The 15321-nt window shown below is 33.0% G+C and overlaps 1 protein-coding gene across 12 annotated transcripts in view; it reads right to left on the reverse strand.

Annotated features, from left to right (window-relative positions):
• Positions 1 to 15321, reverse strand: part of LOC114336930 (uncharacterized MFS-type transporter C09D4.1) — a 467061-nt gene that overhangs the window by 90896 nt on the left and 360844 nt on the right. For all 12 annotated transcript variants that reach the window (XR_007695792.1, XR_007695791.1, XM_050641711.1 and 9 more), the window contains one exon: positions 3706 to 3813. Coding sequence is in view for 10 of the 12 variants with exons in the window: in XM_050641711.1 (XP_050497668.1) it covers positions 3706 to 3813 (108 nt within the window). In the remaining 2 variants the exon portion in view is untranslated. The remainder of the gene's footprint in view (positions 1 to 3705; positions 3814 to 15321) is intronic.

Here is a 15321-nt window from a genome sequence, read left to right on the forward strand (position 1 = left end):
CCAAACCCTAACTGATTTTAACACCCTAGTGTCAACACGCGCTAGCGTCTGTAAACGTACTGTTTTTTCAAACCCTAACTGGTTTCAACACCGTGGTGTCATCACGCGCTAGCATCTGTAAATGTACCGTTTCTCCAAACCCTAACTGATTTCAACACCCTGGTGTCTACACACGCAAGCATCTGTAAATATGCTACCGGCAGTCCCAATAAGAATGACTCTCGGCCATATCTCAGGAACCGTTTATAGTACAGCTTTGGGAAAAAAATTTTTATAACAAAAGTTGTCTCGGGAAAAGCCTGAAAATTATTTTCATAATTGTAGGTTCACCGCTAGAGGGCGTAATTGAATATTAAAAATTAAAAAATCTAAATTTTACAAAATTTGCCTAATGAAAGTGCGCTGGAAATCCGATCATCGTATTCTTCATAAAATTCTACGCATATTTGATTTGGCAAGTTTAAGTCTACCTTTGCAAATAAGAGGTAGGGGTGAGTGGGATGAAAAAATGGCTGTAAGTCCGGTTCTGCTAAATCGAATTTTGCAAACTTTGGTCTTGTTGAAAGCAAATCTTTTTCGGCAATGTAAGAGTTATAATTTCGAACCAGCCTAATAAGTAATTTGCCAGCTAGGAGGCGTTATTTAATATTTTTCAGAAATCTAGTTTTCCTTGGAAAATATTAAATACAAGTATGCATTTTTAATCCTGTATTATAAAATTAGATTAAATTAGCAATAGAGTAGCGAAAACCGCATGTCGATACCTTTTTTCTATCTCGAGATATCTTAAAAAACGTGTAAATTTTAAACATAACTGTTACCGTCACCGGTAAACAGTTAAGAAAAAGTAGTGTACTACGGAAAATACAAAGAAACATTTTCCAGATGTTATCGTATATAACTATAATTAATTAAAATAACAATAAGACAAACAACACAAAATATAACAAAGAAATAAATACAGCTACTTAGTGACGACCTAAATGTTCAAATTGTTGCACATCATTTTCGATGCAAGAATTTACTACATTACTCGAGAAAACATTTCGAGAGCAGAAATTGAGACTGCTGTTCAATCTACTCTAGAAAGAGTAATGCATCGAAAATGATGGGCAACAATTTGAACATTTAGGTCATCACTAAATAATTGTTTTTATTTCTTTGTTATATTTTATAGTGTTGTTTGTCTTATTGTTGCTTTAATTAATAGGGCTTTTCAGAGCTTTTCATTTGTTTCGAGCCTCTGTCATAATATCGTATAATTCGTGTATAATATTAATAGTCCTGTCGCCAGGGGGCTTACAACGGCCTTCTTAATTCAGATGAACTTACCCAAGTTTTTTTTATGTATTTTGGCCCGTAGATCACGAATTTTTTGGGTAACAGTTGATCCGGATGTCGATAAGATTGTTATAAACAAAGAAGTTGAGGAATTACATAACAGCGATTTCTCGCAAAACAAAACATTTTTTGGGATTTTTTGGGTCATTCTAACCAAAAAATGTTAATACAAGTTTTTTCGTAGGATGCATAGTTTTCGAGATAAACGCGGTTGAACTTTCAAAAAATCGAAAAATTGCAATTTTTGAACCCGAATAACCTTTGAATAAAAAATAAAATAGCAATTCTGCTTACCGCCTTCAATAGTTTGAGTCAAATTATATCTGTTTTGAATATTTGCACTGCTAAAAATTTATTTTTTGATTGTTAAAAAAAAAGCTATAAATACATAGTTTCCCGTGACTAATACATGCGTTTTAATGCATGCTACGTAGAAATAGCCCCGCTTGCACTTTTACCTCTTCTACCTACTCGTTCGATTTTAAATGAGAAATTATTGAAAACATCACTCAAGCACTAGGTGTTTATAGCTTTTTTTAACAATAAAATAATAAATTTTTAGCAATACAAATAATTAAAACCGATATAATTTGACTTGAACTTTCAAATGCGGTAAGCAGAATTGCTATTTTATTTTTTAATCAAAAGTTATTCGGGTTCAAAAATTGCAATTTTTCGATTTTTTGAAAGTTCAACCGCGTTTATCTCGAAAACTATGCATCCTACGAAAAAATTTGTAGGAGCATTTTTTGGTTAGAATGGCCCAAAAAATACAAAAAAATGTTTTGTTTTGCGAGAAATCGCTGTTATGTGATTCCTCAACTTCTTGGTTTATAGCAATCTTATCGACATGCGGATCAACTGTTACCCAAAAAATTCGTGTTCTACAGGTCAAAATACATAAAAAAACTTGGGTAAGTCCATCTGAATACAGGAGGCCGTTGTACCCCCCCTGGCGACAGGACTATAATGTACCATATATGACAGAGGTTCGAAAGAAATGAGAAGCGTTGGAAAGCCCTCTTATATATGTTGATATCTGGAAAATGTTCCTTTGTTTTTTTCCACAGCGCACTACTTTTCCTTAACTTCATTTACCGGTGGCAGTAACAGTTACGTTTTTAAATTTACACGTTTCGGAAGATATCTCAAGATAGAAGAAAGGTATCAACATGCGGTTTTCGCTATTCTGTTGCTAATTTAGTCTAATTTTGTAATATAGGATTAAAAATGCATACTTGTATTTAATATTTTGCAAAGAAAACTAGATTTCTGAAAAAAATTAAATAAACGCCTCCTAGCTGGCATATTACTTAGTAAGCTGGTTCGAAATTATAACCTTTACATTGACGAAAAAGAGCTGTTTTCAACAAGACCAAGTTTGGACTTACAGCCATTTTTTCATAACAAGGTTCCCACTCACCCCCACCTCTTATTTGCAAGGGTAGACTTAAACTAGTGAAATCAAATATGCGGAGAATTTTATGAAGAATACGATGATCGGATTTCCAGTGCACTTTCATTAGGCAAATTTTGTAAAATTTAGATTTTTTAATTTTTGATATTCAATTACGCCCTCTAGCGGTGAACCTACAATTATGAAAATAATTTCCAGTCTTTTCCCGAGACAACTTTTGTTATAAAAATTTTTTTCTCAACGCTGTACTATAAACGGTTCCTGAGATATGGCCGAGAGCCATTCTTATTGGGACACCCGGTACAATGAAACTGTTTTAATGAAAGCAGAGGGTTGATATTTTTAATCTCTTTTCTGGTCCGTATTGAATAAAACTGTATTTTATTGACAGTTACAGTATATTTATGTATTTACAATTCACAATCGGGGACTAGCCATAACATAACTACTGTCAACAATACCTAATATTACGACCTATCTAATCTATTTCGATACGTTAACGTCTAATAACAAAATACGAACCATGAACCTTTTCCACCTGCTTTTGTTTACTTATATATGCATGAAAATATTGCTACATCACGAACCTGGTCGGTCACGGCCAGTAGAGTTTATGTTTACTTTGATTATTGACTTTGAGTGAGGTTGGTACCTAACTCTTTTTATTCAAAATCACGTGTAAAATATATTTTATATTGATTATGCTAAGAGCAATAATATCTCCACAAAACGGCAAAGAGCAAAATGGAAATCAGAGACGGTGTACGGCAGAAATAGAAAACTGTACAGAAACATAAGAATACTTTCTTTTGTGAGTAGAAATCAGTTAGAATTATACTAAAATATGGTATACATTTTTATTTTACTAAAATAGTTTAAATCAGTTAAAAAATAATTATTTTTATTCATTATTGTTTACGAAAGTATGTTAAGTGATGATTACTTACCCAAGAAGTCCAGATATTATGTACACAACATAAATTCCTTTAGATATAGTAAAGGTAAATATGACCATACCAACAAGAGAAAATCCATATACTACCAATGTGGTTTCCCTAAAATAGATAATAGTTTAGTATGGTCTTAATAGAAAGCATCGACATGATATTCTTAATCAAATTAAAGCTTTCGTTGACCTTAAATTAGTAATGTTAGAATAATTTAATTTAAAGATCCTTCATTTAACCATGTAGCTCATGATGGCTAGTTTATATTTTAAGTTTTATCTTAGTGTTCAAATTTGAATTTAAATAATGTTTATTTCGCTTTAATTATAAGTTTTGATATTTCGTTGCCTTCATATTGATAATTTCTTCTCTCCTTGGCCCACTAGATTGTGTGTGCATATTTTTCTAGAGCTCAAAGGCATTGAGCAGAAGACGAGTTCAATAATTGAAGGCTTCGAAGAGTTTAGTAGCATTTTCAAGTTATTTTTACCTTTTTGTTTTAATCTTTGCTGGTATGCTAGTCAATATGTGATCTACTGTGACCATTTGTATTGTACCTACGTTTAATTTTTCTTGTCGAAGAAGTGTACATCCAATATTAGTTCTTATAAATATAATATTAGGTAATACATTACAATGTAGTTAATAGTCTTGGTCTAAATTTATCCGATCATCTTTAGTGACATCTGAGGCACCATTTATTTCCCTTTGTATTTCCCAGACTAATCGTAACATATATTATTTACATATATTATACAGGGTGTCCCAAAAGTAGCGGAACGGTCGAATATTTCGCGAACCGAACATCGGATCGAAAAAATGAAAAATACGTATTCAATATTTTTTAAAATCTATCGGGTGACATCAAACACGAATGGGGTGGATTGGGGGTAACTTTAAAATCTTAAATAGAAAACCCGTTTTTATTGCAGATTTGGATTCCTTACCTAAAAGTAAGCAACTTGTATTCAAGGCATTTTTTCGAATTGTGGATAGATATAATCGGCATTATAATCGACAAAAAACGATTTATCGTGATACTATACATAGGAAAATTACAGAAACGGTCGAGAAATATATATTTCTCGAGAAATACACTTCCAAATGAAAAACCAAAAAATCCATTTTCAATATTTTTCAAAAGCCTATCAAATAATACCAAACATGACTCTCCATCTCACCTCCTGGAGGTGGGGTGGGGAATAACTTTAAAATCTTAGATAGGAACCCTGAGTTTTTATTGCTGATTTGGATTCCCCATGAAAAATTACGTAATACTTATTCGAAACGTTTTTTAGAATTGTTGCTAGATGGCGCTATAATTGGAAAAATACGATTTATTAGCGCCATATATCAACAATTCTAAAAAAATTTCGAATAAATGTTACTTATTCTTTCATGAGTAATCCAAAATTCTAATAAAAAACGGGGGGTTCCAATTTAAGAATATAGAGTTATCCCCCACCCCACCTCCAGGGTGTAGAGTGGGGGGCCTTTTTGCTATAATCCGGTAGGTTTTTGAAAAATATTAAACACGTGTTTTTTGGTTTTTTATTTGGAAGTGTACTTCTCGAGATATTAGACCGCTTCTATAATTTACCTGTGGTATCACGATAAATCCACGATATCACCATTCAAAAAAATGTCTGGAATAAAAGTTGCTTACTTTTACGCGAGGAATTTAAGGGAGGAGGGGTTTACATTTAAGATTTTAAAGTTACCCCCCGACCCCGACCCACCTCCAGGATGTGGAGTGGGGGGTCGTGTTTGGTGTCATTCGATAGATTTTCGAAAATTATTGAAAACGTATTTTTCACTTTTTTGATCCTATGTTTCGCTACTTTTGGGACACCCTATAATATAATGTATTGTATATACATTCGCATATACAGGGTTGCGAAAAAGTCTGGCAACACGGTAATTTTTCGGAAACCGCTAGAACGATTTTTTTGGATTTTGGTGTGTGAGGGTCCTTTAATGCAGCCAATGTTATAGTGGTAATTACATTGTTGTCAAATCTTTCGTTTTTCTGGAAATCTAATTAGTCCATGTGGTGAGACCGCTCCCGTCTGAAAAAAATTTCTGATTCGGTTTCTTTGTGGATTCCTATTCAAAAATGCCCCCTTTAAACAAATCTGAAGGGTGCCGGGCGGAATTTTTGGGCAGAAATTGTTTAAACAATTTTTTTAAACAAATACAAAAGATCATGTTTCTTTGCTATGGAACATACATTTTTAGATTTTTTGGGTCAATCTAAACAAGAAAGGTATCTTGTAATTTTTCTCAGAAATTGATAGTTTTGGAGTTATAGGTCATTTAAAATCTGAAAAATGCGAAAATACGCATTTTCGAGGCTTAAAAACTCATATTTAAATTAGCATTTTTGAGGTTGCCGGATACTTAGATTGAAGAATGAACATTCAGCTTCAAGATTCTGAAGAGTGATCGCGTCAACTTTAATTTATACCGTTGTTTTTTAATTTTTAAATATGCGTGTTTATCCGATTTTTTTGCCGGTGCGGCGCGCTCCGTTTCAAAAATCTCCTATTTTCCTCCGAAAAATATTTTTTCTAGATTCTTTATGACATTCTAATTAAAATAATTTTCTTGACATTTTTCTCAAAAGTTAATAGTTTTTAAGTTATAAGCGATTTAAAATCCGAAAAATGACAAAAAAACGCATTTTCAGATTTTAAATCGCTTATAACTTTAAAACTATTAACTTTTGAAAAAAATGTCAGGAAACTTATTTTATTTAGAATGTCCCAAAGAATCTAGAAAAAATATTTTTCGGAGGAAAATAGGAGATTTTTGAAACAGAGCGCACCGCACCGGCAAAAAAATCGGATAAACACGCATATTTAACAATTAAAAAACAACAGTATAAATTAAAGTTAGACGCGATCACTCTTCAGAATCTGGAAGCTGAATATTTAGTCTTCAATTTAAGTGTCCGGCAACCTCAAAAATACTAATTGGAATATAAGTTTTTAAGCCTCGAAAATGCGTATTTTCGCATTTTTCAGATTTTAAATCGCCTATAACTCGAAAACTATCAATTTTTGAGAAAATTTACAAGATACCTTTCTTGTTCAGAATGACCGAAAAAACTTAAAAATATATGTTCCGGAGCAAAAAAACGTGATATTCTGTATTTGTTTAAAAAAATTGTTTAAACAATTTCTGCCCAAAAATTCCGCCCGGCACCCTTCAGATTTGTTTAAAGGGGGCATTTTTGAATAGGAATCCACAAAGAAACCGAATCAGAAATTTTTCCAGACGGGAGCGGTCTCACCACATGGACTAAATGAACTTTCTTATTTCAATTAGAACACCCTATATATTTTTTGCGTTTTAAAATTCTTAGGGATACTGATTATTTTTCATATGATATTCCCTATACCTAAATGCCATAAGGGCTGAGTTATTGCTACATTTATTAAAAAATAATTTTTACACAATTTATAAAAATAAATTTTTTCGGCCCGGGTAGACATTATTTTAGGTTCCTTCGATCATTGTGAACAAAAAATATTTTTTGTATTTTTCCTCTAAAGCTAATCGTTTCCGAGTTATAAACAATTTAAAACTGCAAAAAAATCGAAAAATGGCGATTTTCTAGGTTCAAAAACACAAGTAAAAAATATTATTTTTAAAACTACGAAGTGCCCAGATTCAAGTTCAAGCCTAATTTTATCAGCTACCGATAAGCAATTTGGTCTTTAGTCCAAGTAATGAAGCTTAAATAGGACAAAACCTCGCAATTTTTACAGAATTGATCGATTTGCTTGAAATTTTGAGAATAAGTAGTGAATAGTACAAGGATTAAAATCTATATGATGCCGAAAGGCACTTTTTCCATGGGGGTGGTTGCCACCCCAACTCGGGGGTGGACATTTTTTATTATCTTTTGACCGCAAAAGTTGGTAAAAACATTCATTCTAAGCAAAAAACTGTATCTACATTTTTTTGATAAAATTAATATTTTTCGATTTATTCGCTATCGAAAGTGTTAGTTTTATATTGAAAAAATCAATGTTTTTAATATTTTCTGCTAATAACTCCAAAATTTTCGTTTTATCAAAACAACTTTACTTAACAAAAATGTATCTTTTAAATAAATAAACAAAACCGTTTTTTAATTTTCTTTAAGACCAAATAGTAATCGAGCTATACTTTAGTATATGTTAGCTCTTCTTCGTCAAATGCTAAATATTGTAGTTTGAAAGTCAAAAGACGGAAAACTATGCATTTTTTCGAGCATAACTTGTTCAAACTAATTTAAAGTATTTAAAAATATCTATCTTCAGAAATAAAAAAGTCTCTAGCTCAAAAATTAAGTGAATTATAATGAAAAGAACGTCAGTCCCTATTTTTTTCAGCGAAAAAGTGATCGGAAGCAACCTCCTAATCACCACCCGATTTACGATTTAAAATTAGTCATTGACCTTATATGGACTTCTTTATTTAGGTATTATTAATAGGTTCTAGAAGTTTTACCGGCTTAGAATGATTAGTTTAAAAAAAATGGAGTTTGTAGTTTGGAAAAAAATGGCCTTTTCTTCAGAATAGAAAGATTAGCATCAGAGATACGAAAAAATGTTTAAATATGAAATTGTAGGTTATTTAATTCCCAAGAACTTGGTTAGAAAAAATTTTTTCTACGGTAAATATTGAGTGAATTGTAAATGAGTATTATCGAAAAACATTGATTTTTTCGAATAAAACTAACACTTTCGATAGCGAATAAATCGAAAACTATTAATTTTATCAAAAAATGTATAAAACATTTTTAGCTTAGAATTAATGTTTTTATCAATTTTTGCGGTCAAAATATAATAAAAAGTTTTCACCCCCGAGATGGGGTGGCAACCACCCCCATGGTAAAAGCTCATTTCGGCATCATATAGATTTTTATCCTTGGACTATATACTATATACTATATACTACTTATTTTCAAATTTTTAAGCAAATCGATCCATTCTGTAAAAATTGCGAGGTGAAAAGCTTCGGTTCCTGGACTACTTGTTTCATTTTAAAATAATATTTTTTAAAAAAGTCTGTTGCTTTTCAGTCTGGTAGGATGTAGAATGACATTTTTGGATGTTGTTTTATGTGCTACCTACTAGATTGAAAACTTAGTTTTGTGATAGCAGTTGCCGCTAGAGCATCCCTGCCATTTCGTTCGTTGCAATCCGTGACTGCACGCCGGGGTTTGTCCTAGTTGGGTCAGGGAGAGCAGCATATGTGCCTCCTGATAAGAGACTAATAAGTTTCGAAACCGGTAGAGGTGCTTGCTGCACTCTCTGATTGAACTGGAATAATGATGCGGTTGTAGTTTAGTGTTGCAACGAAATTGAAAATGGTTATTCATTTTTTATTATTTTTTAGTTGTTAATGCGCTCGTTATCTCATATGCGCTTCATTAATAATAAAAAAAAACAATATTTTAGAATAAAACGTGCCAAAAATTCTTACAAGTATATTAGGTCTGGATCCCGCGTATGAAAAAAAGTTGATTAATAGCAAGCTGAAAATTTGTTAATAGCTTAAGGGTGTCTAGTCGGACAAACTTTGATATATGGGAACACTGGAACAGGGGAAGTTTTAATTGTGGAACAGGTTAACAATTTGGAACGATCAGACCACGAAAACGGCACATGTATATTGTCCGACAGAACAGACTTAAACTCTCCGAACAGAGATTAAACTCTCATATGCAAAAATCAGACTGCTGTTTATCATCAAATGGGCGTTTTAATGAGTGGAACATGTAGAATATGTCAAATGACAGGAATTATGACAAGTGTTAAATAGCAGTCTGATTTTTGCATGAGAGTTTAATCTCTGTTCGGAGAGTTTAAGTCTGTTCTGTCGGACAAAATAAATGTGCCGTTTTCGTGGTCTGACCGTTCCAAATTTTTAACCTGTTCCACAATTAAAACTGCCCCTGTTACAGTGTTCCCATATATCAAAGTTTATCCGACTAGACACCCTTAAGCTATTAACAAATTTTCAGCTTGCCAATAATCAAATTTTTTTTCATACGCGGGATCTAGACCTATATGATAGAAGAAGGTTTGATCTTGAATTTAGGTAATTTGTAATTTCAAAAATTATTTTTTTACTTGAGTTTTTGAACCTTGAAAATCGCCGTTTTTCGTTTTTTTTTTTCAGTTTGAAATTGTTTATAACTCGAAAACGATTAACTTTAGATAAAAATTACAAAAGACCTTTTTTGTTACCAATTATCCAAAGAACCTAAAAAATGTCTACCCTGGCCGAAAAAATTGATTTTTATAAATTGTTTAAATTTTTTTTAATAAATGTAGCAATAACTCCGAAATTCTCCCGATAGGGGCTTCACGACCTTGACGTTGGTTCGGGGGCTTAAGCTGACTGTTCAGATAGGCCTGTAGTCTGGCGCAGGAAGTGGATCAAGTATGTGTGTACGAATGCATGGGATCTCCCTAATAAGGAGCTCTCCGATGAAAGAAGGCACCCCCTATAAACGGGCTAGGCCTAATGCATGGTAAGTATGAAAGGACGTGAAACAACCTCGCTAGACCGGTTCCTGTCACGACTTAGCTCTCTGGAGTATCTGGGAATCTTTCCTAGGTACTCGAGAGACTAGGAATGTATGAACTGCTTCAGCGACCAAGAATTAGCCCACCCTAAGTTAACCCACCCATGTCTGGTTGTACCACTACCCTGGCGTAAATTTAAGTAGAAGACCCTCTGGTCTTCACTGCCACATCTACATTCTACGGCACTGTTCACATCGCCAATATATAGTCAACCGACCCGATATTATCTACCAGCTGTATCTATCCTACACTCCGAGTAAAACCAGAAAATGCTATCCCTCCTTCATCCTTTTTCCCACTAAACCTACACCCCCAACACACAAGGTAAAGGTGTAATTGTACCGTGCCCAGGCCTGCATGGCAGTTGTGTGTCTAAATTGAACTGTCTCAAACGGTCGACTGGGGGAACCAGGCCACACCCCCTTTCATTTAAGGCCTTGTACCGGCACAGGGAGCGCTGCTGGTATGGACAGTTTATTTCTCCCATACTCGTGGGATCAATATGGAACCATGCAAAAATTTAAAAAATTTAACCCTAGGGGTCTCGCAGGAGGACCCAACAAACAATCAAACTTCCACTGAGACTGTTCGGCAGAATCTGGAACAAAATAATCCCATCACATCGGGTAATAAAAATACTGAGGACGCAATGCGGACTCCTTTAAAAGATGCTGAGAATAAGGTTTCTCGGCCAAAAATATCTGGGGCACAGAGAAGAAAGCTTCGGAAAATGAGAGAACAGGGAATTGACACTTCTAAGGTCAAATTACCTCCTAGACCTCAAAATAAAACTCCTGGAAATGCCGAAATCACACAAGCTGTCAAGCGGACTGTGTCTGATAGAAGCACTCCTGAGGAGAAATTAACAAAAAAGAGCAGGACTGCTGCTGCCTCTTTTAAAGAGCTCAGCAGCAACTACAAAGCTGCTCTTACGGGAATAAAGACGGCAATAATTCCCAAAGAATACCCAGACATATCTGTAACGGAAAAAGACGTTGGGGCAATAAAAGAGGCCCTAATTAAACTTATCGATGAGGTTCCTTGCGCACCTCGTTACGAAGGTAATCGGCTCATGGATGGATACTATGGGTTGATATGTGCTGACGAGGAGTCCTTTAAGATCACAAAGGATTTCTTGGAAGAAAAGACGGAGTGGAAGGTCATTAAGGCTGAGGAACTCCCAAAATCGAAGCGTGTACTGATGTACCTTCCAGAGACTAAAAATGAGGATCTGAAAGTGCCACTGGCACGAATTGGAAAACAAAACCCTGAACTAAGGAACAGTCGTTGGGCAATTCTGAGTTCCAAACCAGCAGCTGACGGAGGACTGCATGTAAGTCTCCGAATTGATAAGGATTCAGAGGCACAGCTCGAAAGGCTTCAATGGAAGCCTTATTATATTCTACAGCGAGCAAGTATTATACCGTTGGAAGAGGGTAAAGCAAGACAGGCTGGAAACATTGGGGAACCAAAACATGCAACGATTACTTCCGAACTGCAGGAGGCCGAAGGGGAATCTATGCAGGTGGAAGAAATTACAAGAGGGCCTAGTATTGGGATACACTGCATCTCAGTAATCATCTTATCAAGACAAATTCTTTTAATAATTAAATGTCTTTGGTAAAACAAATATGTTTGTTTATAAATAAATACGATTGACCTATATTACCACATCAATGTGTCGATTTTCGATACAAGGTCAGTTTGAAATAACAATTAGTATTCGTTATTTATAATCTAGTCGACTCAGCACTTTTACTAAACACTCTCACTTTTATTTATACCAAATAGTAAACAGGGGAATCCACTTTGAGTTCTACTTTCATGGCGAAAAGATTAGTCATTGGTATTTGAAATCCCAACGAGTAAACATCATAGTTACTAAATAATATACCACCAGCTCTTTACCGTAGTTACTTCAACGTACCAATAAATGAATCTACAGTGAGTATTGTTACTTCATCAACCCTTATGGTAGGGGATAACCACCCCTCAATTATCTGAGATGGTTCAGATAAACAGGAACCATCATATGGCGATCTAAGACCAGACGAGGACGTATGGAACTAGCAGTCTGAAAGGAGAAATGGAAAGAAACGTCAACGTTCTTGCACCTCGACCACCCTAGATAACAGCGGGGTGCCTACATAAAAAGGATGGAGACATGAGGCCGACGCGGAGCTGAGGATGGAATGGTATGAAGGTGGAACATCGTGGGAAAATGGACAATGGTACGGGACGTGCAGCGAGGACTTTTGGTGATACGAACACAGACGTTTAAAGTGGTAAGTCCATATTATCTGTTCTTATAGTATTTCCACGATATAGTCGTAATTAACAATATAATAATAATAATATAATCGTAATTTAAAATACACATAATCTAAGTTTTACCTATTTTTTATCTACCTATTCTCAAGTATTATGGTTATTTATAGGACGTAATGATACATTTCTATATGATTTTTATATATTTACTAGCATATATTTTTATCTTTGCCGACTTTTTTATCCAATTATTATTTTACCTACTGATTTTTATGACATTTTGATTTGTCTACTGATTTTTATGGTGATTTATTTTGATTGATATAATGATTTTCATTACAATTTACTATATTTTTACTATTTTTGACATAATATTATATATATATATATATATATATATATATATATATATATATATATATATATATATATATATATACATATATATAACAAGGTTGAATAATTATTTATATGGGAAATGAGTCACAATTAAAATGAAAAAAATAATTTTATTAACGTTTCGACGCCCAAATCGGGTGCCGTTGTCAAAATACAAAATATTACTAAATAAACAAAAATGTTGTTGCTAAGCAAAAAAATTCTTCTAATAATTTATTTAATCTGACTCATTTATATTGGCAATTTAGACATATATTATACATTTTAAAGTAGAAGACTTTAAAATGATATTGCCAATATTTATGAGTTGCGTTCCTGGGACGACTTACTGAAAGATAGTTCATTCGATTACATGGAATCAACCCCAACTCAAGAATATCCGTCACAAAAAAATTATAGCATGTGATCTGTCTTTAAAAAGACAACCAAATGCAACGACAGTAAAATTCTCGCGTTAGAGACTTCATAGTAAATCACAAGGGAAAACCAGGAAAAAACCTTGTGATACTATTCCGACATCGTAAGTATTTGGTCTTACATCTAATTTACTCTCAAAAAATAATACCAAATTCTGACTTGTAACATGTTTAAATTATAAATAATATTAATAATACTAGATATATAAGTAATACTAAAATATAAAATATGTACCAGCTCGATGTTATTGACTTACTAATCTTGGTATTTTCTTTCTGTTGACTTCCTCTTTCAGTATGGGCAACCACATCCTACTGCATTCTACCGAGGAATTTGCGACACAATTGGTTTCATTTAGCAGAATTAGAGCCGCTTCTTTGATTTTAGTCGGGATAGTATCACAAGGTTTTTTCCTGGTTTTCCCTTGTGATTTACTATGAAGTCTCTAACGCGAGAATTTTACTGTCGTTACATTTGGTTGTCTTTTTAAAGACAGATCACATGCTATAATTTTTTTGTGACGGATATTCTTGAGTTGGGGTTGATTTCATGTAATCGAATGAACTATCTTTCAGTAAGTCGTCCCAGGAACGCAACTCATAAATATTGACAATATCATTTTAAAGTCTTCTACTTTAAAATGTATAATATATGTCTAAATTGCCAATATAAATGAGTCAGATTAAATAAATTATTAGAAGAATTTTTTTGCTTAGCAACAACATTTTTGTTTATTTAGTAATATTTTGTATTTTGACAACGGCACCCGATTTGGGCGTCGAAACGTTAATAAAATTATTTTTTTCATTTTAATTGTGGCTTATTTCCCATATAAATAATTAATCATAAAAATGCCACAAGGAAATAGCTTCAGAACAACAAGGTTGAAATATTGGGGTAGCAGCAATCTCAAAGAAAACTCTTTATAATAATTCCAAGCTTTCGATAATGTTTATTATCATCTTCAGGGAAACTACAAGTATAAATATACAGTATTTAACAATTAGTCTAATTAAAATCAATAAAAATTGTTATTTTTGTGCCATCAAAAATCCAAAACACCATAGTTTTCTCTCACTAAACCAGGTGTCAAGGATCCTCAAAAACACAAAAACAACAAAATATTGTTCTGAGAAATGTAGAGCTAATACTCTCACTAGAAACACCAATGTAAGTACCAAAACAAATAAATAACTTTTTAGTAAGGTTGTTCTGTGATATGCGGTGTTTCTAGTGAGGGTATTAGCTCTACATTTCTCAGAACAATATTTTGTTGTTTTTGTGTTTTTGAGGATCCTTGACACCTGGTTTAGTGAGAGAAAACTATGGTGTTTTGGATTTTTGATGGCACAAAAATAACAATTTTTATTGATTTTAATTAGACTAATTGTTAAATACTGTATATTTATATTTGTAGTTTCCCTGAAGATGATAATAAACATTATCGAAAGCTTGGAATTATTATAAAGAGTTTTCTTTGAGATTGCTGCTACCCCAATATTTCAACCTTGTTTACTAACTGTTCAGCAAAGATTATATACCTGTTATATATATATATATATATATATATATATATATATATATATATATATATATATATATATATATATATATAATATATATATATATATATATATACAGTATGTTCCCTGTAAATTGTATCCATATGGAAAACTTTTTTATTATTAATTTTACGAAAAAAAGTTATTCTTTATAAAAAGCTCTGCATGGTCCAAAACCTAAGATTTAACCATCAAATATCAAATTTTTTGAATATTATACAAGGTATGTCAAAAAGTTTGAATTTCACTCAAGAGTAAAGTAGCTTTATTTTTCGTAATATTGGAAATTGCTATCATGAAAAGTTGTTTGGAATTAAAAACTATATTCTAATATGCAATTACATCCTTCTAATTGAAAAAGAAAATTTTGAGAAATTATGGAT

The sequence above is a fragment of the Diabrotica virgifera genome, chromosome 1, assembly GCF_917563875.1.
Source record: "Diabrotica virgifera virgifera chromosome 1, PGI_DIABVI_V3a".
NCBI lineage: Eukaryota > Metazoa > Arthropoda > Insecta > Coleoptera > Chrysomelidae > Diabrotica > Diabrotica virgifera.